The 10,850-nt window shown below is 44.7% G+C and overlaps 1 protein-coding gene across 7 annotated transcripts in view; it reads left to right on the forward strand.

Moving 5' to 3' along the window:
* LOC109030562 (uncharacterized) overlaps nucleotides 1–8,181 on the forward strand; it is a 106,449-nt gene extending 98,268 nt beyond the window's left edge. For all 7 annotated transcript variants that reach the window (XM_019041578.2, XM_072298478.1, XM_072298482.1 and 4 more), the window contains 2 exons: nucleotides 1,140–4,055; nucleotides 7,675–8,181. In XM_019041578.2, coding sequence (XP_018897123.2) covers nucleotides 1,140–4,055; nucleotides 7,675–7,853 — 3,095 coding nt within the window. In that variant the 3' untranslated portion in view covers nucleotides 7,854–8,181. The remainder of the gene's footprint in view (nucleotides 1–1,139; nucleotides 4,056–7,674) is intronic.
* The last annotated feature ends 2,669 nt before the right edge of the window (nucleotides 8,182–10,850 follow it).

Here is a 10,850-nt window from a genome sequence, read left to right on the forward strand (position 1 = left end):
AATCATGAGTGCTTAATTGATAAAGGTGCTCGTATACTTTTTGGGGAAACTTCATTTCTCTTGAATAAAATGCAATTGATTGGAAGTGTTAATTCCGTATTTAAGTCCCGCAATTTATACGTCTGTTTTAACTTCGTAAATGGAACCATCGTGAAACGGAACAAAACAACAAAATCTGTCCTCAATAAACGCAATTTTTTAAGAAAATTATTTTTTAAACTATGCGTGCCGGATGTATGTGAATATATTAATAACCAAAAGTTTGGACATTCGTTGATTTTATGAGAGAGAAGCTTGAGAGTTAAATTATATCTTGAATATTCTGATGGTGAAGCTAGTAGAAGTTCTTTCAGATACACATTTTGCACGGAAGTTAGGAGCAACTTCTTGTTAGCGACTTTTACTGGAGCTTGACAAGGAAGCCAAAAAAATAAAGTTAGAACGCCTTCATTTTTTTGTTTATGCAACGCAGGCAGCCGGTGAGTAGGAATAGTTGCATGTATAGAATAAGGCGTTTGGTACGTACTTAACGTTCGTCAGCCAATCTACTTGAAAAGACGAAGCTGTCTCGTTAAATTACTGCTCTTTATCAGAGAGACTTCCTTAAAATACCTTATTAAATTAAATAATTATAGCGCATTGATCAATTTATTAACCAGTTGAAATTCAATTAAGCATTTGGACTCATTCTTTTCACTTGGAAAATATAAAGTTTCTCTGAAACGCATAAAAATTCATTATAATTCTTCACAAAAACAAATTTAAAGTAACTATGTCTCAAAATGACTCAATTAGCTCACCGAGAAAAGGAAAATTATGAAAAATGTATAGCATCTCCTACTGGTACGAATATTAATATTCGTTTTAATTATTTTTTTCATTTGATTCAGTGGAATCAAATTCCTCAGTAATTAATGAAGAAAAATGATTCAAATGTTTGAATGGGGAAACCGATCTCTAGCTTATGTGAATCGATGTATTAATACGAAACCTATCGATTAAATTTCACTGATACTTGCATTGAATCTGATCAGATCGTCAGTTTTTACACCAATTGAATTAAACTAATGAATTTTAGAAGGGCAAAATTTTTATGAAAATGTAAAACTGTTTTTGCTAACGGCGTGGACATTTTTCAGAGTACATTAGAGGTCAAGTGAAGCTGGACCAGATCTTCCGGGGCTGCGCCCAGTCTCCGGTGAGCCTGATCGTGCGTCGGACGCCGACCGACGACAACTACCAGGTCATCGCCAAGCACGACCCGCGCCACAAGCCGGCCACCTACAAGCCCACCAACACCTGCACCACCCCGCCCGTCCCCAAGTACACCGAGGGCTTCTACAACCCCTTCAACGAGTTCGCCGACGTCAACCAAAGCATGATCTCCGGCGAGCTCGTCCAGAACAAGCTCTTCTCCGAGGCCTTCGAGCACAACATCGAGGCCAACTCCCGCGTCATCGAGACGCAGCCCGCGCCCGACATGGTCGAGATCTCAGCGGAGGTCCGCGAGATAGAGACCACAGTCGTCATGGTCGACGAACCCCAACCGGAGCCCGAACCGCAGCCCATGAAGTACGACCTCCCCCGAAACTTCGTGCCCTCCACCCTCGAAAACTGTATCAACCCCATTCACAAACCCCAGCCGGAGAAGGCGGACAGCCCTCTCCACCTGTATGAGAAGACACAGGCGAAGGTCCTCGAAATAGAGACCACCTACCAACCTCCACTCCAGGCTCAACCATCACAGTTTTCGCCGCCGTCGCAACAATCATATGTACCACAGCCATCACAGGCACCACAGCCATCACAAGTGCCACAACCATCACAAGTACCACAGCCATCACAAACATCTCAATGTTCCTACTCACAGCAGTCCTCCGAGCCCTCGCTTGAAACACGCATGCTGAGACAAGTCCCAGAGTCACGGAACAGTCCGTTGTCGCTATATGAGAGGACAACCGCGAAAGTTTTAGCGATGGAAAGCAAGTACACACCAACTCAGGCTGTGGCTCAAAAACCGACGAATCAACAACAGGTAGTTCAAAGCGCGCCGAGGACAGAGGCCAGAGACAGTCCGTTGCACTTGTACGAGAAGACCAACGCCAAGGTTTTGAACATGGAGCTGGAGTACAACAATCGACAGCAGCAGCCACGTCAAGAGCAGCCACAGCAGACTCCGGGGATGTGTTGTATACGTCAAAGCGCACCTCCAAAGCAACAGAGCGCACAACCCGCGCAACGACAGCCTCCACAACAAGGTTACGAAGCTACGGTGAAATCGTCGACGACAACTCAGTTCGATGCCCGCAACAGCCCGCTACACCTATACGAGCGCACAACCGCGATGGTTTTGGACCTGGGGAGTAAGTGGCATCCATCTGTGCCTCAAAACCAGTCCTGTCCACGACCAGCGGCCAATCACGAAGGGGCGCAAAACGTCATTCAAATGCAGTCCTGTCCACGACCAGCGGCCAATCACGAAGGGGCGCAAAACGTCATTCAAATGCAGTCCTGTCCACGACCAGCGGCCAATCATGAAGGGGCGCAAAACGTCATTCAAATGAGCTACGAGCAAACTTTCCAGAACCCCGGTCAATTCCAACCCCAACAACCTAGTTTCCAGGCTCAACCGAACCAACCAAATTACCAGAACCCCCAGCCTCAAGTGAACGTGTACCAACCCTCGTTCCAGCCCCCGGCCAATCAGAATGCCGGATGCTTCCCGCATTCGGTCCAGACGAGCTTCCAGACGTACCAGAACCCCCAGTTCCAGGGCGCTCAGAACCCGAACGCGAACGTCCAACAAACATGGTCCTCGAACGGAGCCGGCAACAGCTCTTACATCAGCAGCACGATCCAACTGGACCCCCAGCAGCAGGCGGGGCAACCGCTCGTCATCAGCTGCCACCTGGAGGAGCGCCGCGAGATCCAGAAGCGCCCGCAGTCCATCGCCGCCGACGAGGAGGTCCAGAACCTCTGCGAGAAGCAGTTCGTGTCCGCCTACTACCACAACACCGAGGAGGTCGTCTACAACGGCAGGGTCTCCATCGAGACGGGGAGCGTCTACACGCCCAACGACCTCACCAGCTTCTCCAAGGCGCAACCCTCAGCCGAGGCCGGAGTCAAGAAGCCGGCCGTCTACGTGCCCAAAGCAACCCCTCCGAACCACTTCATGGTGAACGCAGATCCGCGGCACATGGCCTCGCCTAAGAGGGAGCCGCCGCCCAGTTACGGCACGCCGACTCAATTAGACCTGTCGTACTCTCAGTCGGAGACGGACGAAGATGGCGAACCCTACCACAAGATCCCTGTCAAGAACCTCATCAGCACCTTCGAGCAAAGCGCGCGTCCCATCATGCGCTACAAGCAGCTCCAAGAGCAGCTCCCTATCCCCGGACACCAGAGGAGCACCAACCATCAGGATGCCGATCCAAACGCTGAGGGCGAGGCTGTTCGGGAGGAAGGATTCCAACCCTACCAGCCGGACGTCAACAGCAATTACATTAGGAATGACGCTAACCAGCAGCATTCGAACCAAAGCGCATCCGATCCTCAGGGAGATGGTGGCGTCTACGGGAGCAATGTGGGGAGCAATCAGATTGGGATCGGGGCTATCGAGCAGCATTCGACTCAGCCGATTGTAGCGCCGAACCAAACCGCTTACGATTCTCGACGGGATGATGGTGTTTGCGCCGGCAATACTTCTCAGGAGCCGAAAACTTTTGTAGCGGAGAAATTGATAGAGATTCCTGACCCGATACCTATCAAGCAGCTTATCGACACATTTGAGCATAGCGCGGTTCAGCAAAGCGGACTCAATAGAGTTGGGGCACACCAAAACGGGGCACAACAAAATGGGGCACAGCAAAGCGGGACACACCAAAACGGGGCACAGCAAAATGGGGCACAGCAATACGGGACACAGCAAAGTGGGCTTCAGCAAAACGGGGCACAGCAAAGCGGGTTTCAGCAAGACGGTGTCCAGCAAGGCGGGGCTGATCAAAGCGGGGCTCAGCAAAGCGGAGAGTCTGCTGTTGAGCCGTTTCCGCCACCAGGCAAGATTACCTTTCCATGCATCCAGTGACCCCTGTGAATTATGCAACCGACGGGGAGTTAGTGCCCTGCTTAACACGACTGAAATCTGTCTTACTGCAGGGGACTCCTGACCGTACCTACTTACAAAGCATGGAGCGAACGATTTTGAAACCCAACCTCCGTTTTGCGAAAGGCCCTTACAATGTACATATATATGTTAGTTCATCTCGTTGGGATCATGTCTCATCTGTAGTAATTTCATGAGCAGTGCATGTATAGATTAGGTCGTCTTGGTAAGATTGATGGGTTTTATGATTTAATCCCTCTGAAGTTTGTCAGTGTTATTATTTGCTTGGATGTTTGGTTTTGTGTTCGTGTCCTCTCTGTGTTTAATTCCTTTTGGTATCGTAACTGTTTTGAAACTCTAAGTATAAACCTAAAAGTAGCTGACTTAACGGGAGCATCGCACGTTTCAAGTTACTCTCAGAGAACATTTCTTGATTTAGAGTAACCTATCCCTCGTTGTATTGAAAATCACTGCAATTGAATTCCAAATTTAGTTTCTTTAACTCAGTTTGGTCCTTATACAGGGTGATCCAAAAGTCCCTTCCACCCCCTCTAACTTTTTACCTAATTGAGGTAAAGATTTGAAACTTGGGGGATATTCCTAGGTCAACAGGAGCTACTTTTTGGCCTCCCTCAAATTTTCAGGGGGCCCCCCTTGGGGGGCAACGGCCCCCAACTTTTAATTTTCAAATGGGAAGACCCCCTTTGTGATAGCTCGTTCGCAAGAGCATAAAAAAATAAAACTTTTCGCGCAAACCCGAAGTCAATATCTCAAACCGTTTCAAAATGGCGGCCGGTTAAAGTTCAAAATGGCCGAAAATTCACACCGGTTATTTGTCGATGGATTTGCGCGAAAATCGGTGCGTAGGGGTATTTTGACACGAGAAAAACGAATTTGACGTTAGATTTTCAAAAAAACCAAAATTTCTAAAATGACCGCCGGTTAAGGTTTAAAATGGACGAAAATTTTCGCCTCGGTTTTTTCCTGATGGATTTTCCTAAAACTTGGAATTTGAGAGTATTTTGGCATAAGATAAACAAATTTGAACTTGGATTTATAAAGAAATCAATTTTTGGTAATTTTGAACTTTAACTGGCGGCCATTTTGGAAATTTTGGTTTTTTTTAAAAATCTAACGTCAAATTCGTTTTTCTCGTGTCAAAATACCCCTACGCACCGATTTTCGCGCAAATCCATCGACAAATAACCGGTGTGAATTTTCGGCCATTTTGAACTTTAACCGGCCGCCATTTTGAAACGGTTTGAGATATTGACTTCGGGTTTGCGCGAAAAGTTTTATTTTTTTATGCTCTTGCGAACGAGCTATCACAAAGGGGGTCTTCCCATTTGAAAATTAAAAGTTGGGGGCCGTTGCCCCCCAAGGGGGGCCCCCTGAAAATTTGAGGGGGGCCAAAAAGTAGCTCCCATTGACCTAGGAATATCCCCCAAGTTTCAAATCTTTATCTCAATTAGGTAAAAAGTTAGAGGGGGTGGAAGGGACTTTTGGATCACCCTGTATGTATTTTTACTTACATGTTGTCTCCTCTTTTTACTCTCAAGTTCTTAAAGTTTTTATAAAAGAAAACAAAGATTTCGAGAATTTTTTTGGTGTCTAATTTCTGTATCACGAAAAAAATTCTTTCAGCGGTTTGTGCGTGACGTTTTCGTTAACTCTCTTTTAAAAAGTGGAGTAAAAGAAGACAAAAATGATTTAAGGAAAAATTTTTGCGAGATATTCTACAGTGTGAGGTTCACTTAGTAATGAGCAGGAAGGAGTGAAGGGGGCAACCCTTTTTCGGTTACTAGATGGGTTGTGCCACGAATTATAAGAGACCTGTGCAATTTTTTAGAGCGTTTTTGAATACAATTTTCTGAGACTAAACGTTTTTCGGAAACGGAGTGAATTGATCCCTAGCATTTTTTCGTGACCATTTCTATTTTTTAATGCCAAATGTTTTTATCGGTGATAGTATCAAAAGACTTTTAGTCTCTGTTGTTTCAGCAAACCTTAAGGAGAGTAAAAAGAAAGAGAGCAATAAAGAGAGAGAAAAAGGGTGGGAGAGAATAATCACTTTTTGGACCCAACCACTTTTCCTTCCTCCGCCATCTGGGGTAGATAGATTCTTCCTCTAATTCCCTCGCGTATGAAAAAATCTACTCCCACGAACTCATTTGACTGAACCAAAATGTCTGAATCCTCAGTTGAATATCGACGGTGTAAGTCGGCAATCACATAGCTCGGTTTGCATCCTCGCAGACTTCCTGTCGTACCCCTGGTAAAAATTGGCAATAGGAGCTGCGTTTCAAAATACCATAGGAGTTTTTATAGCCGACTGAAGAAGGCGTTAGAAAATCATATAGCTGGCTGTAGAAAGTGGAAAAAATCATACGACCGGGCTACAGGAAGCGATGAAAAATTATATAGCCGGGCTATAGTTCCTATCGCCGGGCTTTACACTTTATCGCCTGGCTGTTGTTTTTTCGCCATCGGCTAAAAAAGGCTATAAGAAATTGTGTAGAAACTCGTGTGCTTTGTAAATCCTTAAGTTTGTACGAAATCACCTTAATATTTACAAAACGCACTTTATATTTTCCTTTACTACATATTTTTTTTCATCAACTAAAATGAGAATAATCCATACAGAGTGTGCAAACATTTCAAAGTCATGAGTTTAAAAACGCTGACTCCACGAGATTAAATATTAGAGCCTTACACAAAGCGGAGCGGCGGCGCACTGGCGCCTACAAACCTAACAGGGATACTTCACGCATTACGCAATGCGTGAAGTATCCCTGTTAGGTTTGTAGGCGCCAATGCGCGTCTCGCGCTGGCTGCCCGCCCGCCGCGCCGCGCCGCTGCGTACCACGGCGCTTGTAGCAACTATTTCACACCAGATGTATTGCACAGTATCATACGAAATTGAAGGCGCTTCAACATACTAGGAATGGCAGGCATCCTTCAAAAGTACGGAGCTTTACCTGCAAAATAAATCAAGATACTACGGCCCAAAAAGAGAGCGGTAGTCCAAAAACTCATTAAGTCCTAGCATCCGTAATTACTAACGTTTAGCACACACTATATCGCCAGGCTGTTGCTTAATCGCCATCGGCTATAAAAGGCTGTAAGAAATTGTGTTGCCGGCTATAGGAGCTATTGGAATTCTTACAGCCGGCTGTAGGTCTATGGTATTTTGGAACACAGATTCTACTGCCAATTTTTACCAGGGACTTTATTTTTTAGACGGAATACTGTACTCAACAGCAATTCTTTAAAACTGCGCCCTGATTTTTCTCCTCTGAGCGAAGAAAATTCTGCATAAACTTCAAGGATTGATGTCAACTTGTTCTCCTTTAAAAAAATAACGCAGAGGCGGAGATTTTCAGACACCGCAAATGAGTTATGTGATTGCTGACTCACACCGTCGATATGTACCAGTAATAATGCATACCTCAATAGATAGATATAATGATGAAAGTTCAAATGTTTTTGTAAGTTGTTTTATCGGTTTGCAGTAGAGAGGCTTTCTACAAGTTTTCGCCAGTTTTCTAAAAATAGTTCATTTTTGTTTTCAGTTGTGGCTACATGTAATTGGGACAAGCCTCCCAAGTGGCTGAGCATGACCTTCCAAGATTACTCCAACATGAAGACGTACAACACCGCCGCACGGGGCTGGGCCCCGAAAATGGACTACTACAGGCCGGTTCTAGTCAACGGAAATCAGCACTCTCAAGCCGCTTACACCGACTTCTAAACCCGCGACTTGCGAGCTTTTTGACTTTTTTCAAGCTATTTCCCATAGTAAGAAAGTCAACAAACTCCTCTCGTTGAAATGCTTGGTGACTCTGTCCCTAAAAGCTTCCTGAAGAAGATCGACCCTTTCATGCCCATCATGATAAATAATGCTTTCTGCATCAAACAGCAGTACTTACTGCGTTCTGCTTGTGCAAAAAAACTGGTTGTGAACAATTTAAATTGCCACGATCAAAGTATCTCTACTTTCCAGACAAGATATGATTTTTTGTGGAAAATAATATTAAGAATTGTAATTTTAATAAATTGTCGTGTATTCGATGTAACAAGGTCTTCTATCATTTTGATTATTCTTACATGCACCAGGGGCAAACAGCATATCTCGCGATTAATTAGCTATCTGGCTTGCTAGTTTTCTGTGCACAGGTTTGTACCTGACTCGATCTCACAGGCAAGTTCCAAAGCGACCGATTTTCTTATTAGATGCAGTTCCAGTAAAATATGAGGAAAAATGAAAGAAAAAGACAGGTTTGAAATACTAACTCGACCAACGAGAGACAATCATGCAGCTATTAGAGCAGGAAAATTTTGAACTCAGAGCCCAGGTATTTGAGATTAGGTACATTAATATCACTTAGGTATTCTTCAGAAGACAGTCACCTTGTCATTTTTCCTTTGATGCGAATAGGTAGGCACCCTGGCACCTACATTTTAGTTCAAATTTGATTTCATGTCACTGATTTTGGTCGATACCCTGGCATGATATATATCAAATCTAGGAGCAGCTGCGGAGGCATGGATTTTCTGTGTAGGTATCATGAATAAATCTAAATCTAAAGTCAGGGCCGGGTTTACCTACTTGCCACCCTGTATGGGCCGCCTGTATTTTGCCGCCCCCTTCTCATTCGTTTTGAACTATCAATAAAAACCATCAAGTGAACGTGCCGTAGGGGGAGGGGTGCATAAGACGCCTTTACTTACTCGTGTTGAATACATTTTTTGCGAAAGCCCTGTCAACACTCCTAGCAAAATTTCACGGAACTTTGCGCGAAAGTTAAGTTCCGTAAACATATCTCTGTGTGAACATGGTCCACCATTTATAAAAAATGAACCAAAAATTGAAAGAAAAAACATAAATGTGGTTTAATAATTTTAACTTCCGCCGCTGCGCCGCGCCGGACTGATCGCACTATGTGTGGCGCAATGCGTAAAGTATTCCTGCAGTCTCGTAGGCGCTACGCGTTTCACGCCAACCGCTCCTGACCGCACTGTGTTTGACGCAATGGGTGAAGTATTCATGCAGTCTTGTAGGCGCTAATATGTGTTACATGTTGACCGCCGTGCCAAGGGCTTGTCCTTCTCATCTCAAGTCCTCGTCATCATTCCTCTCTGCGCTGAGCTCCAGGCCAAATTGCGTGTTTAATTCCTCTCTTGACTCGACTTATTAAAGATGCTGGATCTTTTATCACCGAAAAACGATATAATCTGAAATTATTATACTCTCAGGGAAGAGAGATTTTGTCCCCTTTTCTCATTGATAATTTTTTTCTGAATCCGATTTTTTTTATACCTACATTTAAAAAAATTTCAAAATTTGCCGCTATGGGCCGCGGCCCATGTGGCCTTAATCCGGCCCTGGTACCTATCAGGTGCTACGTAGACTAGATCGAAGCCACCGGACCACGCGAAATCGATTCCACGCCTCATTTACATTGGAATTGTAACTTAAGTAACTCAAAATATTATTTCTCGTCCAAAATCAAGAAAAATAGACAGGGGTTACATGCATTGAAATTTCGGTGTGAAAAGCGAACCTCCCCGATCGGACTGAAACCAAGCTAGTCCCCAGTAAAATGACCAGAGAACCCTGGTAAAAATTGGCAGTAGAATCTGCGTTCCAAAATACCATAGACCTACGGCCGGCTGTAAGATTTCCAATAGCCTCTATAGCCGGCTACACAATTTCTTATAGCCTTTTATAGCCGATGGCTGCTAAGCAACTCACAGCCAGGCGATAAAGTGTATGCTAAACGTCAATATTTACGAATGCTAGGACTTAGTGAGTTTTTGGACCACTGCTCTCTTTTTGGGCCGTAGTATCTTGATTTATTTTGCGAGGAAAGCTCCGTACTTTTGATGGATGCCTGCCATTCCTAATATATTAGGGCGCCTTCAGTTTCGTATGATACTGTGCATTGCTTCAAGCGCCGTGGCACGCTGTGGTGCGGCAGGCCGGCAGCCAGCGCAAAACGCACATCGGCGCCTACAAACCTAACAGGGATACTACACGCGTTGCGCAATGCGTGAAGTATCCCTGTTAGGTTTGTAGGCGCCAGTGCGTCGCCGCTCCGCTTTGTGTTAGGCTCTAATATTTAATCTGGCGGAGTCAGCGTTATTCAACTCATGATTTTGAAACGTTTGCACATCCTGTATGGATTATTCTCGTTTTAATTGATAAAAAAAATACGTATTAACGGAAAATATAACGAGTGTTTTGTAAATATTACGGTGGTTCCGTATCAAACTTAATGATTTCCAACGCACACGAATTTCTACACAATTTCTTATAGCCTTTCATAATCGATGGCGAAAAAGCAACAGCCAGGCGATAAAAGTGTAAAGCCCGGCTATAGGAAGTATAGCCCGGCTGCATGATTTTTTATCGCTCCGTATAGCCCGGCCGTATGATTTTCTCCGCACTCTACAGCCACCTATATGATTTTCTGTAGCCTTCTTTAGCCGGCTATAAGAATTCCTATGGTATTTTGAAACGCAGCTCTTATCGCCAATTTTTACCAGGGAAGTCAGGTTTTCTCGTCTAAAAAGCTTAAGTCCGCTGGTTTGCGTGATTGGCAAAGACCGTAGCTTTGGTAAACTTTCAAAAACTGGTCCCGATCCTGGGAACCAGCGGATTCGTAAAGCTTTATGGGAATACTTCCGAGATAATAGTCGAATCCTACGTGGTTGGAGGAGCAGAATCGATTGCGCATGGTCCCCA

Source organism: Bemisia tabaci, chromosome 3, assembly GCF_918797505.1.
Source record: "Bemisia tabaci chromosome 3, PGI_BMITA_v3".
Lineage (NCBI taxonomy): Eukaryota > Metazoa > Arthropoda > Insecta > Hemiptera > Aleyrodidae > Bemisia > Bemisia tabaci.